Below are 23773 nucleotides of genomic sequence, written 5' to 3'. Positions count from 1 at the left end.
TTGTGTGTGATTTCTAATTTCATACCAATTTTAAGCCAGCAGTATAGAAATTTTTAAACAATAGTTGAGTCAAATAAAGCAACCCAGCATGTTGGGTCAAACATTTAACCCAAGCAGCTAGGTCAAAATAACCCGGCATGTGTTTTGTCCAATATTTAACCAGCGCTGGGTTGCCAAATGACCCAGAAATGGTTGTTTTTAACCCAGTATTTAACCCAGTGTATTTAAACTTACTTGTCACTTATGATACATTTATTCAACTCCTCTGGACTTAAACAGTTGAGTTTTACCAGTTTTGAATCCATATCGACCTAGAAAGTCGCAACTTTTCATTTTTCGTCCGTCTTTGTACAGAACTACAGAAGAGTAAAGTTTTAAATAGGAAAAATATCGAAACTCTTTGTTCATTTTTAAGCGAGATGCTAACGGTCTAATCGGATTCAATGATCTATGCTAAGATATGCTAAAAGAGCTACTGCCAGACCCGGAGATCGGCTGAATGGATTCGAAAACGGTAAAACTCAACTGTTTAACTCTAGGGGAGTTGGAAAATGAGCCTATTTTCAAAAAAAGTTGAGTGTTTTTTAATCATTTTTATTAAAGTACTATTTAAATACCATGCATTATAATAGTATGGGGTCGGTAAGATTTTTTTTTTCTTTTTTTAAAAAGAAATTAATACTAAGAGTAATAAGAAGAAGAAGAAGAAATGATTTTGAGCACCAAATCAGCATATTAGAATGATTTCTAAAGGATCATGTTACACTGAAGACTGATGCTGAAAATTCAGCTTTGCATCACAAAAATAAATTACATTTTAAAATATATTCATTTGGAAAGCAGTTATTTTAAATTGTAATAATATTTCATAATATTAGTGATTTTACTATATTTTTAGTCAAGTAAATGCAGCTAAGGTGAGCAGAAAAGACCCCAAACAGTAGTGTATTTTTTTGTTTTTGGTCTAAAAACGTGTTCTGTGATATCTGTGTCCGTTCAAATCAACAAACAACCGCTATTCACATTTAAAAGAGAACAACACATCAAATTTCGTCTCACTACAATGTAGTGCTTTATTTCACACAGAAAAAAGAACATGACAAACTAATTTTATCGTCTTCCCTAAATATGCTCTTCGTACCCAGGCGTGAGAAAACACTGTATGTGATAAACAACGTCTTTGGTGACATAGATACACAAATGCAAACATAAATACATTAACTTAAATATCAGTCTTAATAATAGTATTCACAAAAAATGTAATGCGTCCTTATTCAGTGTGCTAACGCCCTTCATAATACATTCATACAGATCCCACTCAAGATCAGTACACAAAACTCACAAAAATCTGTTCAAGTGACAAACGTTTTAAAAAAACATGCTGGTGCTTTAAAGTGCTTCGCATGGTTGTAGCAACACAACTGACCTTTAGTATAAACTAAAAACATGACACACACACACAAGCAAACACACACACAGATTTATAACGTTTTGTGTATTCCTTCATCCACATTTGCGTTAAGCTAATGCTTGTGTTTTTCTTAATGAACCAAGCAGGGCTTTAAAGGGGGACAAAGGTCATGAAAATATGCAATACGCAAGGGCAGCACACAAAAACACACGCGTACAAAGAGCGATCAGGGCCAGATGCTGACGCATTTGGTATGCTCCAACCCATGTCACCAAGACGTCCACAACAACTCATCCAAAAATAAATAAATAGATAGTTAAATAGTCAAAAAAAGGAATGTGATCGATAGTCAAACATGAGGCAGGTTAAGAGGCTCTCCCTGTGCAAAAAGTACAGATTAATCAGGCTCTCAGCAGTTTAAAAGCCTTTAATTATGATTAGTCACGAGACATCAATCAGATCGAATACAGCAGAGAGAATGGTGTCGGATATATAGAGAGCCTTTGAGCAGACCAGCGATTACTACTTCCTATTATCATCATTATAATTAGAATCAGCCATGACAAGGAAAAAAGACTTTTACAGTGACCAACACCATCAAATCCAATTGAGGTTCAAGCCCGTTTAAAGATAAATGAACAGTATAATGCAAATGCACAAAAAGGTATCAAGTAAACTCAGGTTTTTTGGTCGGTTCTCTGCCTTTCTGGAGCGATTTGAAAGCAAGTTGTCCTATAACATACATCACATAGTGGGAGAATTTGGCCTGCGTACCCAGCTGAAATTGTTTAAGTAGGATTTTTAGGATTACTTCTGCTATTTTAATCCTCAGACATGTACTTTGATGTCTCACAGCTTTCCCCTGACATCCACAGACCCCCAAAAGGGATGGAAAGCCTCTGAAAGTTTCAATTTTACAGCTTCGTCTGTCGGGTATTTTTGGTGTGTGTATCCACCCACGTATTCAGACATGATTATTATAACAAAAGGGAATTCTTAAAATACACGACACGGCTGGAAGAGTGCTTGTGGAAGGACGTTTTTCCCGAAAGACTTTGGAACTCTCGCTCCTCAAATTTTGGTCAAACTAGAATCTTTAATTAAACTTACAAGAATGTGCTTGAGAATCACTTAAGAACATTTTAAGGACATTTATGATATTAAGAATATTTTTGTGCATACAATGCAAGTTTTAGGGTCCAAAACCAACTCCAGATCCCTTGTAATATATGGACATCTGTAACCCTGGATCACAAAACCAGTCTTAAGCAGCACGGGTATTTTGTTCCATGAAGATATTTTGTAAATTTCCTACCATAAATATATCAAAACTTAATTTTCTATTAGTAATATGCATTGCAAAGAGCTTCATTTGGACAAATTTTTAAATATCTCAACCAAATATCGTCATATTCTAACAAACACATCAATGAAAAGCTTATTCGGCTTTCAGGTGATGTATAAATCTCAGTTTCCAAAATGTAACACTTATGACTGGTTTTGTGGTCCAAGGTTACATGTTTCAAAATATCTTCTTTGTGTTCCGTTTGGAACTTTATGAGTAAATCATGACTAAATTCTTTTTTTTTTCAGAATGATGAAATGTTCTTTTTAGAGTGTTTCCAAAATGGGAAAAAAAACATTTTTAAACAGTCCTTAAGCTAGTTTTAGTCTCTGTTATGGAGCTGTAACCTTGGTTATGGGTATTTATGGGTGAGTTATAACCATCATTTAAAAAAAACGCTTGTTTATAAAATGTGGCGAAGCCCAGCAGGATTCTCTCAAAGTTGAAACTGAGACCTTAAGGATTATAACTCATTCCCATGACTTTATGAACCACGTGAGGTGTAATATTTAAGGCGCCAGCCCTCAGAATGCATGGAGAAGCAACAATGTGTTAATCTGGATTTGACTGCAATTGCTACTGTATTGTTATGCGGGTTCAACCACTGTGTTTATAAATTCAGACAATTCTCCATTGTCTAAAACCAAGTGAGAAAGTATCAGATGGTGGTCTTGCATCACCTCCGAAGCACGTCTTTCTTCTTAAAAGTCTCTTGGAGATACAAGGTAAGAGGGTTCAGAGTTTTTTGGAACGCACGAGCCTCACATTGAGAGAAATCCAATCCCACACCTTGATGAAATCCACATTAAAGGCTCAGCCGGTTTGATCAGTGGTGTAGAAGTTAACCACCTTAGACGAGTCGGGACGTAATGCAGCGGATTGAAGACTTAATATGAAAATAGAGTACCAAAAAATGAGAGGTCAGAGTGTCAAAGTGTTTCAAAAGGCACCGAATTCAAAATTCGCAAGTAACAGTTCCTTTCTGTCCAAAAAGGCACAGTATACACTCCAGAAAACCAAGGCAGAGAGGAGGAAAGAGTACTACAGCAGTATCCTATTGCAATAAAATAGACAAACACCAGGACAGATATGTGTAACGCTGTTTTCTTGGTCTTAGTTTGAGTCGGACGTCCTCCTAGGCTCATCCGTAGCTGTGTGGACTGTGCGGGTTGATGGGTGCGCTTTCGCGTCCGCTTTGCCTGACCAATTGGGAGAGGCGATGACTGAGGTTTTGTACCTGGCAGGTACCGAGGAGGCATCCGACGCGCTTCAGCTGGGCGTGATGATGGTTGTGGTGGCCTTTTGAGTGCACGTTGCGACGACCTCTGTGTTTAGGGCTCTCTCTTGTTTCGTTGGACTGTTCCGTTTCAATTGTTGGGTCCGGAGGTGGTGATTTGAAGAGGATGGCCCTCCATAGAACGGTGCGGTCGATGGAGACGACATGGTCGGTGTTTGGACGCTCAGTAACATCTGAAGGGATGGTGTTTTCCTCTTTTAGCTGATGGAGTCTGGTCATGAAGTCCAGCCTGCAATGAGACAGAAATGCAAATTAGAAATATTGAACATGCTCACGTTTGAATAAGAAGTGATGTTATTTCATTGCACTCTGGAATACTTGATTCTGATTGGTCTATCTGAATGATATTTAATCCGTTCTATTTTCTAATTAAACTTAACTCCATATTTCAATACCAATTAGATGTTACAATCCTATTTTTAAACAATATGTACATGTTTATTTTAAATGTACTACCAGTCAAAAGTTTTTGAACAGTAAGATTTTTAATGTTTTTAAAGAAGTCTTTTGTGCTCAACAAGCCTGCATTTATTTGATCCAAAGTACAGCAAAAACAGTAAAATTTAAAAATATTTTTACTATTTAAAATAACTAATTTCTATTTGAATATATTCAAATAGAATATATTACAAAAAAAAATCTATTCTTCAAAAAATCTTGAAAAAATGTACTCAACTGTCATGTGACACTGGATTAATGATGCTGAAAATGTAGCTTTGTTCACAGGAATAAATTACAATTTAAAATATATTCAAATAGAAAGCAGATATTTTAAATAAGAAAAATATTTCAAAAATTTACAGTTTTTTCTGTACTTCGGATTAAATAAATGCAGGCTTGGTGAGTTTTTATTTAAAAAACATTCGAAATCTTACTGTTCAAAAACTTTTGACTGGTAGTAATTTATTAAGAAATAATAAACCACCTTATACTTTTTATTTATTGTTCATATATAGATGAAAAAGAATAAAACTATAAACATAATGGTACATTTCATGCTGAAATTAGGTTTATGCTACTATTTATTGCACAGTATTGGCTTGATCCAACATTTAGCGTAATTTACTGCAGATACTAAATGTACAGTTTGGTCAACCGTGCAAACATTTACTGCAACCGATGCCTGTTCACCGTTCACAGTGTACGGCAAACACACTTGATTTACTCTGGTTTCCCTGTAATGGCCAAGGCCACCTGTTCTCTATTTGATTATCACACACCGGACACTAAGATCCTTGTTTTTTTGCACAGGTCTTGCTCTTAGAATTAACAAGCTGCGGTTAGCAGCTCATGGCAGGTGCACGCTAAGATGATCTTGCACTTTCATTACATGCATTTTTGTAATTGCATTTCCAAAATGTGGGGTAAGCATAACTATAAAAGAGCAACCCATTTATACAACAACTCTAAAGCTGAAATTTGAGAAATGACAGGGTGCATTGTTGGGTTGGACCACACCATCTAATCTCACAGTGTCATGCTAAACTTAGCGAAAAGCATGCTGAGTAACGCTGACTTTGCCAGACATGTCTTCGACATTTTTACTTGCACGATCTTGAAAGTTTAAAAATGTCAACTTTCTAGAAATATCAGTTACTCTTGCAATTTGTTGTGTGTAAACGTTTAATAATGAGAGCTTTTAATGATTTATTTTATATTATTCCATGCACTTGTAATATAAAATAAATATATTCTTAATATAACATCTTTATAATATTTACACATATTTTAACAGGAATTCTCTTAATGTCTTCATTCCTCAGAAAGTTTACTTTCTCAATGCACAAACTATGCAGCCGGCTCGTTTTTTTCCTTTGCATTGTGGTCAACCAAAATACCACCTCTTTAAAATATAATGATTATCTGCCCAAAGTGGGTTTGGATAAATAGTAATTTTCCCCAAGTTTAATGTACGCCATGCCACTAGTCTAATATGTTATGCTGTATTTCAATTTTTCAAGTCTCCAAACGTCTGAAAACTCCACCTCAGCAGCTTCACATGATCAAAGCCAATGCTGAGCATTAGTTTCTCTTTGAGCTTGATCCAACAATGACTTTTAGATACTTAAGCAGAGATAAGCTGCTCGTGTACTTCATCCGTTTGGCCTTTCACCTCTTCTGAGACCCCGTTATCACACTTCCATATTTTTCAAATGCTTGTCTGCTAGACCACCCTCATTGCTCATCCTAAATGTGCTCACATACTCTTAAAACCAATGGTTCCTTGAAGAACCTCAAGCATTTCTATTGCACATTGGTTCTTTGTAGTATATATTATTCAAATGTTCTTCTCACACTGAGAATTCCATAAAAGGTTCTATTTGGAACCCCAAATGGGTCTTCTTTATGACATCACTGTGAAAAATCTCCTTTTGGAACCTTTATTTTTAAAATGTTGCTAGAGCATTGCTAAGGTGTTTCTGGACCTAGAGAGCAACCGTTGTTTCTAGAAATGTCTGTTTATCTATCCCACTGTGCTCCATTTGTTAGATAATGAGTAAACTTGAGTAGGGCTGCCACTTTACATACAGTTGAACAGACGTGCTAATTAAAAATCTCACCTGGCGACATTTATCTAGCAGACCACAATGAAATGGGATCTGTGATTCTGGGGTATTTGTAGTCTGAGCATAGTATTCAGCCAGGAAAATTAGCACCTGGACCTCGAAATTCAACCCATCTTGGTATAAAGGTGGTAATCATGTTTTACAAATACTCTGTTGGGTATACACTCCCAGAAAGCCAAGGAATTGTCAAGTCTTACATGAGCAGCCATTCGACATGTGGATTTCGCGTCTGGGTGATTTAATTTTGTAATGCAACATGTTCATTGCTGCCACTGGCTGCACACGATTGTTGGGCTTGGTACTGGCAGACTGCCACCAAAACCCTGTGATGCCTTGTGGGAACTCTTTCTTTGTGGGAAAACAAGGAGATTTGATATTTCATTGCGGTTTAATCTATGATCCTCCACTGGGAGAGGCGGGTCAGATCAATCCAGTGTTATTGTTTGTTCTTGCCGTAAGCCCGTGATTTTTGCACCTTGCTGAAACTAGTCATGGCTGTTTGCGAATTGGTCATAAGCAGGTTATATTTAGCTCTTCAGAGAAGAAGTAATTATTGTACCTGTGCTTTGTAATGGGTAACGTGACCATAAGTCAAACCAAATGACCTTCTCCAGTTACTATGTGATTTGTTCTATTAATACCAGCCTATATCCTGGTACATATGGCGCATAATGCAAATTTTATGCTGCAGGAACTGTAGTTACTGTACTTATATATATGTACAGTCGTCAATATTTGAAGTGGATCATAACTCAAAAAGTTGTCCTAAAACCAAAACAATACACGTTCTATATTATATATATATATATATATATTTTTTTTTTTTTTTTTTTTTTTTTGAAAAATATGTTAATTGAAGGTAATAAGTAATTTGAAAAATCTAATATATATGTAATATTAAATGTTTAATGTTAAATATGTTAGATATGTAATATTGTTCATTTAATTTAAATTCGAATTTATTTTTGGAAAAATGTATTTATTGGTGTTTTTAACAGTAATTTGACAAAAGAATATATATATATATATATATAGGTTAAATATGTTATATGATTAATTTAACTTAAATTATAATTTATTTTTGAAAAAGGATTTTTTTAAACAGATATATATATTATAGATATATGATAGATATTAATTTAATTTAAATTTATTTTTTGAAAATTTGTTTTTGTTGTTTCAAACAGAAATATGGAGAATAAATATGTGAAATATGTTAGAAGTTAGTGTAATATTGTAAATTTGATTATAACACACACACACATATATATATACATATATATATATATATATATATATATATTTTTTTTTTTTTTTTTTTTTTTCCTGAAAAAGGCCATCTGTTGAGGCGGCTAAATTGACCAATGTTAGATTAGTTCATGACACCAAGGAAAATGACCCTTGTCCCCTAAACCTCCTTAACAATGCTCCAGGCATCCGTATAAAACCTGAAATACTTGACTGTTGAAAAAACCGGCACTTCAAGGGTTAAACTGTGAATAGCAATTGTGAAACTCCAAAAAGTGAAAGCAATTTGAGCCTGTCAATGGTTAGCGTATAGCGGTAACCAGCGGCATTTCGAGTCCTCCCTCTTGTGTTTGTTTTTATGGTTTTTATGGTTTCTGTTCAGAGTGGAAACATGCCGCTTAAGGATGAGGAGAAAGGAATTCTGCTCTTAGTTACTAATCCACAACGGAATTCCGCCTGACGGATGAGTTTTCCCTCTCGCCGCTAGCAATAATGACCAAGCAGCGTGGTGTAAAACGCTAATGTTTATGTTGTAAACAGAGGACTGCATAACTCAAATCCAAACATGACCTGCCCGAATTCCCATTGAGTGTGAACCAGCATAGCAGTAACGTTAAAAAAAAAAAAATCCTTACTTAACAGTAGAAGAGCACTGGTTAATCTGATGACCTTTAACCACACCTTCCTTAAATTGTCTTTAATAATGAATATAAAGAACAAAAAGTAAGCAAATTATACCAAGAGCTTCATATATCCTCTCCCTGAACCAAAACGGCCATTTCGGTCACAGAATGCAGACGAACCGCAAATAAGCATCCACTTTCCGGCTGTTGTTTTAAATCTACATTCGCTTGGCTTCTCTCTGCATATTCTTTCATAAACAAAACCTCAAGATATTATGTAAGGGAGAAAACTGGGCTATGTTTGCATAGCTATTCTCAGCGACCTGTTTCCTTCACAAAAAACGCGTTTGAGCCACCAGAACGGGCCTCGTTAACCGCCATGTTCGATTCAAGGACGGCATGTCACAGCATGTCGAGCAATAAAAATCCCTGGCTGATATCACTGTACGTTCTGATGCTTATTGAACACTAAGTGTGTCCGTGTAAAGAACGCAAAGTCCTCCGAGAAGAATTAAGACACCACTGAGAGATACCAAAAGGTCAAAGACAAAAAATAAACACTTTTATAATGCTCTCACAGGCTTTGAGTCACAGAGCAGCGTGAACATGCTACTAAGCATCTCGTACGGTGAGTTAAATGATTCATTTTTGGTGTACTGTCTCTTTAAAGCCACCTGACATTATTACAGTACTTAGTAACGGCCTTACACAACAGTATTTATCAATTGTTTATTATCACTATGGAACTGTTAATCAACTAATCAGACATTTGTGACTTTATAATCTAATTTCCTCAGTAAATATCACAAAGCACAGCAGAAAAGCATGAGGCTTGCATGTGTCACACTTATACTGTAAATATTGTAGGTCAAGGACATGTACAGGCCATCCCTTGACATTTTGCTTGACACGTGAGGGATTATTAGGTGAGGAAAAGTGCCAGATGACATTAATGAGCTAGATTAAGTTCTACAAAAAATTAAATATAATTTTCTACTGCAAATCTTTAAAGCTTGAAGCATCAGTTTTTGTTCGTCTGTTCCTCAGGTCAGTATTGCGGAGGGAAGCAAGATGACGAAAAATGTACGGTTCAGCAAAACGCAAGCGAGCACAGCAGGTGTCAGCCAGAAGAGGGCACACAGACACTCATACATAGCAATTCATTCCTTTTGTGTGCCGTCATCAGTCATCAGCCAGCAATAATGACTTGACAAAGAGTGTCATTTTTTTAATAGCAGTTTTCAAGCATAACTGCTTTATATCATATTTCAGAGATTTCCTGCCAATCAAAAAATGGATTCAGACAAAACTGGCTGAATTGCTTGATAACACATTCTGTGATGTAAATCCGACTTTGTTTTGTCAAATTTGTTGGAGATTTTTTTTTTTTTTTTGTTAAACCAGGCTGATTCTTATTCATCTAACCTTCTTTGTAGTATATATTATTCAAATGTTCTTCTCACACTGAGAATTCCATAAAAGGTTCTATTTGGAACCCCAAATGGGTCTTCTTTATGACATCACTGTGAGAAATCTCCTTTTGGAACCTTTATTTTTAAAATGTTGCTAGAACATTGCTAAGGTGTTTCTAGACCTAGAGAGCAACCGTTGTTTCTAGAAATGTCTGTTTATCTATCCCATTGTGCTCCATTTGTTAGATAATGAGTAAACTTGAGTAGGGCTGCCACTTTACATACAGTTGAACAGACGTGCTAATTAAAAATCATATTTATCATTTATCATATTTATCACTTTATATGATATTTCAGAGATTTCCTGCCAATCAAAAAAAGTGGATTCAGACAAAACTGGCTGAGTTGCTTGATAACACATTCACTGATGTAAATCCGGCTTTGTTTTGTCAAATTTGTTGGAGATTTTTTTTTTTTTGTTAAACCAGGCTGATTCTTATTCATCTAACCTTGACTCAGAAGTGATGCAAGTGGTCATCACTGCTCAAAAAACAAAACAAAACACATTGTATATTAATACGTGCCGCTTCGGAAAGCTTGCCGGGCATTTTAAAATATTCCTTTAATCACATGATGAGCACTAATGTCTTTTGGGAAGTGACTAATGACTTGTTTTGTGAGGTTTGGAGCCAAAAATTGTATGATGCAATGATGTTTGCTGCTTACCTTATGTAAACTGTGCACTGTAAATAGTAAAACTTACAGTAGGACGTTTTTTCCAAACAGATAACACTCGTTGGAAACAAACTATTGCCTTTTCTAGTAAGTGCTCAGAAAAGTGTTTTTTATTCCTGGCCACATTGGTGGGAAACTACCACGGTAAATTTAAATGTAAAGTTCCTCTATAGAGCCAATAGAAACTGGTATTGAAAGCTTTTCTTTATTATCAGGAAATTGTAGGGGAACAGGAAATGAAAATCAAATCCAGTAATAAAGTCTTAGTTTCATTTAATGTAATAATAGTTTGAAATCTACGTGCCTGGGTCAGTTCCTTAATCAAAACAGGCTTTGGGCTTTACCACTGATATGGAATATTCATATTTATATATATTTATATATATATATATATATATATATATATATATATATAGCTGAAATTACAACTTTGGTCATTTGATTTTTTAGCTACAAATATAAAGCAAACTTTGTAGTATATAAGGGTGTATGTGAGCTACTTATCTGATAAGCGTTTTATAATAGACTGTATAATTATCTATTATTTTTCCAAAAAGCCGGCCGGCAGCCAACTGTGAATGATGGGGTGCGTGCGTTTATAAAGTCACGTCTACCATCCTGACTGACCTTGTTCACTCAAGCACTATCTGTCGCGACACAACATCCTTTCTTTGTTTAAAAATCACTTTTCGTATATAATACAACCCATAGTGCCAGCCAACTTCAAAATGTTTATGAAACCCCAGTTAAGTTTGTCTTTTAAGAGGCGTGTTTAACTTTGTTGAAGGCGCAAAGATTTACTTGCGCTCTTTTCAGCGAATCGGTTCTTTTGAACGATTCGTTCTGAAGATTCATACAACAGTAAAGCCGGTTTATTAGACTTTGTTGCTGTCTCTTAAAGCGTTTTATTACTAAGGGTGTTTATTTTTAGCTTCATGCGCCCTTGTTTAGTTCATATATGCCTAACATAACATCCTTATCGTAATTTAAAGCTATATTAAATGATCTCTTGCTTGAAAACGAGGTTTTGCTTTTTTTTTTTTAAATATTTTAGTTATATACAAACGTAGTTTGACAGTACTTTGTACTTGTGGCTAACATTTCTGGAAAGTAATGTAACTTGTTTAAAACATTTCAGACGTTTTCAGGTCAGCGATTTGATGACTCGAGAATAAATCGCTGAGACCGGTTTTTTAAACTTGTTCAGCGGATTCATTAGAAAGATTCGACTCAAAAGAACGATTCCTTTAATAGTAGCCTACAGTAGCGCGGTTCATTCATCCCTTAGCATTTCATTACTTCACCACAAAGTCTACACGTATAGCATATCTACCTAGGCTGCTATATTAGACAACCAACACAAAACAAAAGGTTAAATGGAGCGGCTAATAAATTATAGGTAGTTGAAAAGCGGATTCCTACCTGTCTCTCACCGGTAGAGCCAGCAGTTGTGAGGAGAGCAGGCTGATGCAATACACAAAAACCGGGAAAAGTGCTTTCATCGTGGGCGAATAATGTTCTCACGCCCCCTTGGTCAGGAGGGGGCTTTCAATGCACCTGGACGATATTGAATTTCCAGCAACTCAACTTCCAAGTCAGACCAAAAGTCCAACTTCAGGGTGCTGTGGTTTTCCAACTGCTCCTAAAATAGCAGGAAAATATTAATTGATGCCTACTAGATTTTTTCCGCATATGCACAGCCTATTATTAACACATCAAGCAGCTACTAGAATTTACCCTGCATCAAATAGTTGTAGTAAAGCCAGTATTTAACTGCACTTTTAATTTTATAGAAACTTAGTGGGTGCACATAAGTAGGCTATATTAGTGCATCTGCTCTAATTAGTTGCCAGCTAATTACATCCTACTCATTTTGCCATAGCTGCATTTTAAACACATTCTGAGTGTGTTTTATTAAAGTGCATCATATGTATAAACATTACTGACCTTTATCTCAGGTTGAAGATGTAATTTTACGCGCAAAAGTGTCTCCAAAATTTTCCCACGGGTGCGCACGCGCTCGCCAAGATCAAGCTCTTGTGAAGTCTGAGGTTCAGCTGACATTGACTCGTTTAAATATGGACTGGGCGGGACTACAGAGCGATTTTTCAAAGGTGTGTCGATTCCCTTATTCACTCTGGATCACACTGCTACTCTGAGTCACTGTACTATATGGGCAAAGTTGATTGGTGTCAAATACAGTTATTCCCGTCATGCATAACTTGGCTTGGTATTGAATTTATAGAGCTGCTTGTAAAATGTAAGGCTGCTTGTTAAATGACAGCCTAAGCAATAGCTTTTGCATTATTGGTATGCATTGTGATCAAAAACAAAATGTGAGTTTGAAATAGTAACAGTAACATCATTTACAAGCATTTCTCACCTCGTTTTACTAACACACTTACATTCTCATGAACCCCTTCTCTTGTTTATCTCTAGCCATTGGTGTGAGTGTGCAGAGGGGATAAGGATGCTAAGACCGCTTGACTTCCCCAGAAATTCAGGAGGGCAGGACGCACCCTTGCGCGTCTTTAATAAATGTGCATTTTAGTGATAATTGATTGAATAGTCATTCTTTTACAATTGTGTCACAAAAAACAAACAGCTGCACTTTTGTTGTAAAACAGGTGGTGATATTTGCAAAGTCATTTTATATTATACAATAAGCCCTTAATGTACTATATAAATAAGAGTGCACTTGTGTAAAGTTTGAATGGGGTGTTAAATTTGTTAAATCACTAAGCTGTGACTCATGAACGACTATATTATTTAATTTTTTTTTATTTTTTTTTTATCTCTAATGTACGGTCATGGTGCAATTGCCAGTTGAGCATGTGACAAACAAACTTTGAACTTCAACTGTTTGTGGTATTCTCCCTTTTTCCTTGAAAAATCAAGGAAATGTCACAAGCTCTTGTAAGATCAGTTTTAGCCTCTAAATGATTCTGTAGCCCATGCTTACACAACAGTCGTGCCGTCAATAACAAACACACAAAAGATTTAAAGGGATTTTCTAGACGTCAACATGAGATTAATTATTGAATCTCTTTCTTTTCTCTTAGAAATGTTTGACAGCACCACAGGTGGAAAATATGTGTCACTTACTCAGGTCAGTGTTGTCATAGTTTTAAGTGAGTAAATGTTTAATGCTACAAATGATTTTGTGTGCTATTGGAAAAAAACTACCAGTTAAGGGAATATACAGTACCAAGTACCAAGGTAACTGACAAACAAAGTAATTCTTAGAGACCAGCGAGATGTACGTGTCTAGGAATTAACCAGGTTGGCAAGTGTTTCCGTTTACATAATTGTGAAAATCATGTGACAGCAGACCTGTGAACTGGGGCCAAATCTCAGATGAGAGCAACAGTCTCCCCCTCTGATCCCACATTCATTGTATGTGCCAATTAGTTTACATGAGTTACTACACGTCACAGCCAATGAATCCGGTACAACCGAAACGCAAGCTGTCTGTTAACCTGTGGTGTTTTTTCAAAAACATATGATAATGTAAATGTTTTCAGTCGGAATTAGATTTAAAAAGTGTCCACATAAATACACTGCTTTAATAAATATGAGTATAGGAGGACATATGATTGGATAAACCAATTTAATTTGGAATAATAGAGACTGGCTTGACGTAATGCTCAAATAATAGGCTTATTCTATGAAAAGAATGGCATACAATGTGTACAGAGGAAAGAATGAAGTCACACGTTGGGCCAGCTTGGGCCTCCCAAAGACAAAATCAGTACACTACAATATACTGTAAATAGGTGTAGATAGATAGATAGATAGATAGATAGATTGACAGATAGATGGACAGACAGAAAGATAGACAGACGATAGACAAACAGACGGATGAATGGATGGGTGGACAGAGAGATAGATAGATGGACGGACAGACAGACAGACGACAGACGGATGAATGGATGGAAGGATGACGGACAGACAGACAGATAGATAGATAGATTGACAGATAGATAAATAGACAGAAAGATAGATAGAAAGATAGACAGACAGAGAGACGACTATGGATGGATGGGCGGATGGACAGACAGATAGATAGATAGATAGATGGATGGACAGACAGACAGATGGATGGACAGACAGACAGATGGATGGACAGACAGACAGGTAGATAGATAGACAGACAGACAGATAGACGACAAACAAACAGATAGATGGATGGATGGTTGGATGGGCGGGTGGACGGACAGACAGATAGATAGACATAAATAGATAGACGACAAACAGAAAGATAGATAGAAAGATAGATATAGACAGACACACAGATAGAAAGATAAATAGAAAGACAGACATAGATGGATGGACAGACGGACGGATGGACAGATAGATAGACAGACATGGATGGACGGACAGACAAAGATGGATGGACGGATAGACAGACGAAAGGACAGATAGATAGACAGACATAGATAAATAGACAAACAGACAGACATGGACGGACGGATGGACGAATGGACAGATAAATAGACAGACAGACAGACATGGATGGACGGATGGACAGAGGAACGGACAGATAGATAGAAAGACAGATAAATAGACAGGCAGACATAGATTGAGATGGATGCAGAGATGAACGGAGAGATAGACAGACATAGATAGACAGACATAGATGGATGGATGGACGGATGGACGAACAGACAGATAAATAGACAGACAGACATAGATGGATGGACAGATGGACAGATGAACGGACAGATAGATAGACAGACATGGATGGATGGATGGATGGACGAACGGACAGATAAATAGACAGACAGACATAGATGGATGGACGGATGGACAGATGAACGAACAGATAGATAGACAGACATAGATGGATGGATGGATGGATGGATGGATGGACGGGCAGATAAATAGACAGACAGACAGACATAGATGGATATACGGATGGACAGATGAACGGACAGATAGATAGAGAGACATAGATAAATAGACAGACAGGCAGACATAGATTGAGATGGATGGATGGACAGATGAACAGACAGATAGATAGAGAGACATAGATAAATAGACAGACAGACAGACATAGATGGATGGATGATGGACGGATGGACAAACGGACAGATAAATAGACAGACAGACATGGATGGATGGATGGACAGACAGATAGATAGATATACAGATAGACAGACAGATAGATAGAAAGAAAGACAGACAGGCATAGATGGATGGACAGACAGATAGATATACAGACAAATAGACCAACGACAGATAGATAAATAGACAGATAGATAGATAGACAGACAGACAGATAGATATATAGATAGCACTGTATTAGTAAGCTGTTGTCTCTTGTTTGCTGCCCCCTAGTGAACATTACAGTAGCTACAGTGAATTAAGATCTTCATTGTCCTGAAAGATTTTTGGGGTTCAAAAGAGAAAAACACAGTGGATTTGATCTCCCAGGGAAAAATTCTCATCACGTGCAAACAGCACAAACAACATGTCTTAAACATGTAAACACAAAAACAAACCTCTCCAATGATGGTTCTTGTGCTGATATATCAGTGACGTCTTTTCACCCCCCTTTCTCTCCAGTAGGATGAAATGGTAAATCCCTGTGTTAAATCAATATGAAAACATGCTTGTTCCCACTGCGCTTGTTACCCTCGCATGTTTACAATGGCCCATCGTCAAGTTTGAGAACACAACTGGTTTGTTATGGCTCACAGTCAAGTTTATTTGTACCGCTGTGATGGACAGTAGCGGTCATGTTTGTTTTACAGCCCTTCTGTTACAGGTACCCATGAGCCAGTGCGCCTGTATGTCTGTACACCTATATTTACACTTAACTGTGGATCTGTGTGTGGGAATGGCTGTTTGAGCGGTAGTATTCGGGTGTGACTGCAGGGGAACAATGGATGTATATTTCCAAAAATACTTTCTATGAATGAAGACAAAGACACGAGTCTGTGCGCTAGTGGATCAAATAGCTGCCAGTTATAAAAGATGAATGAATCCTGAGTCCTGACTGCCTTGTATGTTTCATCCTGTCATTTCATCATCCTCACATGACTCATTGTTGTAGTCTCATCCTGCCACTGAACAGGATTGATCTGGCTGATACGGGTTACATTCTTCATTATTTGTACTAGACTATTAGCAGCATAGTCCACATTTGATTCGTTTCAAAGTACTTTATTATGAGCATGATTGTTTTGGATAAAATCATTTTCGATATTCAATAAGGTGGCAGTAACAAATAAGTATAGATTATATTTTAGACTTAAAATAAGTATAAAACGCAAGAGATTATTTTAACTTTTTGATTTTTCTTAGAATTTATTTGCATTTTTTAATAAGATACATACAGAGGAAAAAAAAGAAAACGGACAAAAAAAAGCAACAGAACAATACTTTTATGCAAATTATTTAGGCATTGCCTATTTCTTTATGCAAATTTGGTCAAATGTCACTTCCTTTCAGTCTCGCATGGATTGTTCAGGATGTTTCCTGTAAACAACATGTTTCAAGTTTTATGTTTTAGTTCAAAACAAATGTACAAAGCTTAAAAATTTACTACACACAACACCTAAAATCTGTGTGTGAATAAAAAAGATAATGGCAGAACAACAGAACAACAAATTAGATATACATGTAAATTTATACTCTCTTCTCTTATAATAAAATAATGTGAACTCAAATAAATTTTTAATGTCCATTTATTTATATACTGCAGTCAGCTGATAATTAACTCAAAAATTATAAAAAAAAATATGTACATGAATTTTATATATTTGTATATATTTGTATATGTATATATATATATATATATATATGCCTAATATATGTGTGTGTAGAGTGTGTAATTATTATGTATATATAAACACAAACACATTCATTTATATATTTAAGAAATATTTACAAGTGTGTGTATTTATTTATTTATTTATTTATTTAATTTTTATATAATTTATATATAATAATAATATTTAGAACATAAAATATTTTTCTTAAATATATACATTATTTGTGTATATTTATATATACATAATAATTACATACATATTAGGCAAACTCAAACTTTTATCTTGTATGAGATTAATTGCGATTAATTGTTTGACAGCCCTAATATATATATATATATATATATATATACACACACACAAACACACAAAACTGTAAATTGTTATTTAAAATTTTAAATGAATTAAAATTCATTAAGAAAATAATTATTATAATGATTTTCCATTTTCTCAAGTGACAAACACTGCTTTTTAGCCTCCAAAACACTTTTTATCAATATTAGCGGGGATTTGTCACAGCTCATATAAGGAATTAGGATGCTCTGAGATGACCTATGATTTTCACTGAGCCAAGAGACCTCTTCCTGTCTATTGGTTTGTTGACAGGATGTCACATGACACGCAAATCCGGCCAAACAGCACTGCTTTATATTCTCCCAATAGGCTACATGTCATGCGATGAGGGCCCAGACACCTTTACACACACAAAGTGCACTACCTTTAGAAACGTGTCTACACATTTGCCCTTCCTGTCACATGGCTAAAACACAGCCACACGCTCTTCCTGTCATTTTCTCACTTGTCACTTTTCTGTTTCATAAGAATATTACTCAGCTTCTATATTGAAAAAAGACACATTTTTGTATTCACATCGAAATTTTCTGCAATATTGAGTTAAATGTGATTTCAAGCTACTCAGGTTGGTTAAATGATAACCTCAGATTTCCCACAATGCACCTTTCTTACAGACACACAGGTGCTGTGATTGCCCTTTTGGCTTGTTTTTGGGAACTGGATATGGAGGTGCCCAGCTGCACGGAAGAATTCATGACTGTTAATGTTGCTTTTCTCAAGGCATTGTGGGAAACTTGATCTCTGCGTCCACTGAGGGACTCCAGTCGTCTATCTTTCTTCCTTTCTCAGTCTTTCTACTCTTTCTTTTTTAAATTAATTTGCTCTTTTTTTTTTATTAAAATAGAGGGCTAAAGTGTCATGATACACTTGGCCTGACTCGTTCGACTGGTGATACTGACCTCAACATCCGTAGTGACTAGAAAAACTGCGAAATTAAAAAATAAATTAAGTTTTGAATGTATTTTAAAGGAGACATATCATGAAAATCTGAATTTTTCCATGTATAAGTGCTATAATTGTGTCCCCACAATTAGCCTTTACAATAACAATAAGCCTTTCTCTGCAAGCATGTAAAAAAAAGTAGCCGCTTAGATTTCGGTCCCCCACTGACGTAGAAAGTGATCTTATTATAATATTACCACCCCTTAATCTGCATGTTTCCACCCACAGTGCTATGATTAGACAAGAGAGCAGTGGATTTATTGATTTATTTACTATATATTATGCTGCTGCCACGTAGATCTAATATAAACGTGATTTCTTTTCCAGCTGTTTGCCTTACATAAATGACATAACTGACTGTTTTTATCCTGTGTTTTTAACATAAACTTGTGTGTATTTGACAATTAAAGCGCAATAAGACACAAAAGAGAACTTAGTTTAGTACTCACATGTCTTGTGACAGCCACTTTCTGTGTGCTCAGAAAACTGTATATCAGAAGTTTAAACTGATATGGTTTAAAACAGATGATTTAAGCACGATAGCCATGATAATCAAAACCAAACAGATGTTTTTTAGCAGAGGTATGAGCTGTAAAGCACAAACCTATTCTGGAAAAGGGGATGGGGAGCAGCAGCTCATTTGCATTTAAAGAGACATGCATGAAATTTCTGCTTTCACTCAAAATAGGCATTTTCAAAATGATATAATAAATGATCTGTGGGATATTTTGAGCTGAAACTTCACAGACACATTCTGGGGACGCATGAGACTTATATTACATCTTGTAATAGGTCTCCTTTAAATAAATAAATACAGATATTCATTTATGGAATATCACAGTCAGTTTGGACTAATCGTTTGTTATTTCTGTAACCATTCAGCTAATTTGAGGGTCATTGGCAGGCTGACAGTATAACGTGGCTGTGAATGTTTTTAATTCTGGTGTGATAAGTACTCTGGGTCAAAGGACTTTACACAGGAAGTGTTGGAATTCTTTTGGAGGCGTGTCGATGCTGACAGGCAAGGACGCAGGCCTCAGATTGTGGGATAGGGGGGTTATCCGGTAGGCCTTTTCAGCTTTTTCCTCTGTGATGAGACTCGTAACTGTACCATTTATGCAACAACTGTCTAAACATTGACTCTTTATAGCAAAATCCACGTGCTTGTGGAATCAGTGCAGTTCTGTTGCCTAAGCAATGACAGCTGAGCTAATCGCCAATGTTTGGGGGGTTGAGATGAAAGGCAGGGGACTGAAGGGTCTAGAACCTGCCTCTGGATTGTACAGCTACCTAACAAAAAAACTGAGCAGGATTTTTCTCTTGGTAGTAATGAGGGTTGAGCTGACTTTGCATTTAGATAAAGACTTCTGAAAGCAGTTCACATGACAGCGCTTGAGTGGGGTCCAAAAGTCCACATTGCAAATGATTTTATGCAAAAATAAAATAAAATAAGAAGTTCTTGGTTTTTTCCTGCTTAGTATGGGTGGGTGTTTTGGCAAACAAAAAAAGTGCTTTAGATCAATTCAGATACATCTGGAAAGCATTTGTGCATTTTTTGCATGCAACAGAACAAGACAAATAATAACAATAAAAGTTTTTATGCAAATTATTTATGCATTGCCTCATTTATTTATGCAAATTTGCAACGTTTCATGTTTTATTCAAAAAGTTGAATTTACTGTATACAGAAGATCTTTAGTCTGTGTGTGATCAGCAAAATATTGGTCAAATTATTTATATGCATGTATATTTATTTGGCTTTCTGAAATAATCCCGTCTCACACAATAAAATAATATTCATCTATTAAATCAAATAAATATGTCATGTCAGTTTATTTATGCAATGCAGTCAGCTGATCATCAGTGCAAAATATATAATAATAATAGTTTTTGTGATTGTTCTTAGGGGAAAAACTAAGGGTGTTTTGGCCAAGAACAAGAAGTGCTTTAGATTTGTGTATTTTTGCATGTCCATTTTGCATCTGCATGCATTTAAACTCAAACACAATCTTACTTTTTAATCTCTTTATTTATTACAGCTGTCCATATAGATAATTCATGTTTTCTGTTTGCACTATTAAAAACATTTAGAAATTATGGGAATGCCTCTTTCATTATTAATTATAAAGCGATTCATAATTTGTACTTATAAAAACATAATTTAACATTTTATATGTAAAAGTATATCTTATCTTGTTAAATAAAATGTGCTTTTTACATGTACAGTTTTAAAATACTATTATACAGTATATTGTAAGGTAACCAATTAATACGTTTTTAGATTTGTGTATTTTTGCATGTCCATTTCGCACCTGCATGTATCTTACTTATTAATCTATTTATTACAGCTGTCCATATAGAAACAGGTGTAATTGTTAAAGTTACAGTATCGTGATAATATATGTTTCCTGTTTGCACTATTAAAAACATTTAGAAATTATGGGAATGCCTCTTTCATTATTAATTATAAAGTGATTCGTCATTTTTACTTATAAAAATGTAATTTTACAACATTTTAAATGTAAAAGTATATATTGTCTTGTTAAATATAATGTACTTTTTACATGTACAGTCTTAAAATACTATTATACAGTATATTGTAAGGCAACCAATTAATACGTTTTTAGATTTGTGTATTTTTGCATGTCCATTTCGCATGTGCATGTATCTTACCTATTAATCTATTTATTTATTACAGCTGTGCATATAGAAACAGGTGTAATTGTTAAAGTTACAGTATCGTGATAATATATGTTTCCTGTTTGCACTATTAAAAACATTTAGAAATTATGGGAATGCCTCTTTCGTTTTTAATTATAAAGCGATTCGTCATTTTTACTTATAAGAACATAATTTAACAACATTTTAAATGTAAAAGTAGGTTATATAAATATTGTCGTGTTACTTTTTACATGTAGAGTCTTTTAAAATATTATTACACAGTATGTAGTAAGGTAACCAGTTCGTATGTTTTTACTGTAGCATTTTTACATTTGTTTTTATTTTGTGTTTTTTTCTAGTGATCTTGTGAATGACCACGCAACATTCCCTGACCGCGCGCCCCTCCCTGCCGCTTCTGAGCTCAGTGCGCATGCGCAGAGCGCTGTCAGGGCACGGCACACTCACAGCGACAGTATGGCGGCGGGCTGCTGCTGGAGGGATGCTGCTGTCGCCGCTGCCTTCACAATGTGATCGGAATATCGTCTACCTGCGGAAAGACTACAGTCACCCCCGAGGCCTGTCGCCGTGATCTCGCTAAGATGGCCAGGCTCGCCGATTACTTCGTGGTAGTCGGCTACGATCTCGATAAGAGAGGTAAGAGAGAGACACACAGCAAGCGATTCTTCCTCCTCCTCCTCCTCTCCCCCTCCTCCTCCTCCTCCTCCTGATCTGTTAGATTGGAGTGTATTAGTCGCGGTTTATTCACGGTAAACACGGCGGAAGGCGGAGGGAGAGGGACGCAGCCTCGACACAGCTGATTCCGGCCCGGGATGGGCGAGCTACTATCAGCCGCGGATGTCCCAGGCCTCTGGAGCTCGAAAAGCCGAACCCGAACGAAGTTGCACGAAGCGCGAAGTGTCTATATGGCCTTTCACACGATTGATAAGAAGTGCCAACGGGTACTATTTTGTTGTTTTGCCAGGGTGTGACTGTTCTAATAGGGATTTATCACTGTAACCTTTACCAGCAGTTATTGTCATGTAACAACCTGCTATATGAGTCTGTTGAGTGGGATAGTACAGCAAAAGCTGCACAAATAACGTTACATCCCTAAGACATGTCAACAAACCTCAGTAACATGCACCTTGGCGCAGACGCCTTTGGACGTGTCTAAACCTAATAAGTTGCCTACCTAGGGAGCGTCTGTGATGCACAAAATGCTAGGTTTGTTTTTGTTGTTGTGCATCTTGCAAGATACGGGTTGAAGAAGCTTCCCATAAAGTGGTAATTTGGTCAGGATTTTGTCGTTCTGAACTTAATTGTTTGACAAAACACTAAAAGAGACAATGTCGTAGTTGGACTATGCAGTGGCAAAGAACAGTGACTGAAAATGTCAAGCGAAACTCGCAATAAAAGCGTCATAAAATGATCCACGTGGTTTGTGGCCTTGCAAGTCAGTTTTTTTTTTTTTTTTTGAAAAAAAGGCTTACATGTAAGCTATTTTTCCTCTTTTGACATGACATCTTCAGTCACATCATCATCAGTGTTTAATTTTGCTACATTTTCCCTTTTAGGTAAAATCATTTTGAGGCCTGATGTTATAAATAATGTCAGAAGGCTCATTTTTGTCAAAAGCATATTTGTGACCCTGGACCACAAAACCAGTCATAAGGGTCCATTTTTCAAAACTGAGCTTTATACATCATCTGAAAGCTGAATAAATAAGCTTTCCATATACAACTATTTTAATATATAGAATCTGAGGGTGCAAAAAAATCTAAATATTGAGAAAATCACCTTTAAAGTTGTGCAAATGGAGCTCTTACTAAATGCATGTTACTAATCAAAAATTAAGTTTTTATATATTTACAGTAGGAATTTTACAAAAAATCTTCATGAAACATGATCTTTACTTAATATCCTAATGATTTTTGGCATAAAAGAAAAATCTATAATTTTGACCAATACAATGTATTTTTGGCTATTGCTACAAATACACCCCAGCGACTTAAGACTGGTTTTGTGGTCCAGGGTCGCATTTTTCAAAATACCTTCTTTGGATTTTTGACTTTAAAACTTTATTTTAGTACTTTTTACCACTTTTTTGGAAGTACAGCATGGATGGGAAATTGTAAGAAAAACGAGGCATCACTTCCAAGTATATTTATTTTAACTTGAGTAAATTTAGTTTAGAGCTTCGAGTATCTGTAAAATCCTGTTCTTAGTGTGTTTTGTTACCAGGAGGTTGAGTGTTTTGGTGAGTGGCCTAGATTTGTACCATATAATGGTCCCGGTGAGCATGCATAATTTACTAACCCTCATCTGAAAGAAAGCAAGTTGCTGGAAACTCGCATTAAATCCTTTGAAACCTTTATTTAGAGAGCTGCCTCCATGCATGTCTT

General features: G+C 35.9%; 2 protein-coding genes across 12 annotated transcripts in view; one reads left to right on the top strand and one right to left on the bottom strand.

Annotated features, from left to right (window-relative positions):
• Positions 1-1823: 1823 nt before the first annotated feature.
• adm2a (adrenomedullin 2a) lies at positions 1824-12735 on the bottom strand. Its single transcript, XM_051108537.1, has 3 exons — positions 12586-12735; positions 12061-12280; positions 1824-4282 (listed from the first exon to the last, which is right to left on the bottom strand). The coding sequence occupies exons 2-3, from the start codon at positions 12138-12140 to the stop codon at positions 3898-3900; spliced, it is 465 nt and encodes a 154-aa protein (XP_050964494.1). The 5' UTR covers positions 12141-12280; positions 12586-12735; the 3' UTR covers positions 1824-3897.
• A 9059-nt stretch (positions 12736-21794) lies between these two features.
• sbf1 (SET binding factor 1) overlaps positions 21795-23773 on the top strand; it is a 70305-nt gene continuing 68326 nt past the window's right edge. For 10 of the 11 annotated variants that reach the window (XM_051107207.1, XM_051107200.1, XM_051107210.1 and 7 more), the window contains exon 1: positions 21807-22025. In XM_051107207.1, coding sequence (XP_050963164.1) covers positions 21971-22025 — 55 coding nt within the window. In that variant the 5' untranslated portion in view covers positions 21807-21970. Of the gene's footprint in view, positions 22026-23773 lie in introns of all 11 variants that reach the window. The other variant, XM_051107211.1, reaches the window with a different exon arrangement.

This window comes from Labeo rohita, chromosome 4, assembly GCF_022985175.1.
Source record: "Labeo rohita strain BAU-BD-2019 chromosome 4, IGBB_LRoh.1.0, whole genome shotgun sequence".
NCBI classification, from domain to species: Eukaryota; Metazoa; Chordata; class Actinopteri; order Cypriniformes; family Cyprinidae; genus Labeo; species Labeo rohita.
Note: the sequence above shows the minus strand (reverse complement) of the source record. Positions and strands in the feature narration are given on the sequence as shown.

Coding starts and splice junctions, on each gene's coding strand:
- adm2a (XM_051108537.1), bottom strand. CDS start 12,140: ATGAAAGCACTTTTCCCGGTTTTTGTGTATTGCATCAGCCTGCTCTCC. Junction 4,283..12,060: donor GCTCTACCGGTGAGAGACAG/GTAGGAATCCGC, acceptor GTCTCATTGCAG/GCTGGACTTCATGACCAGAC.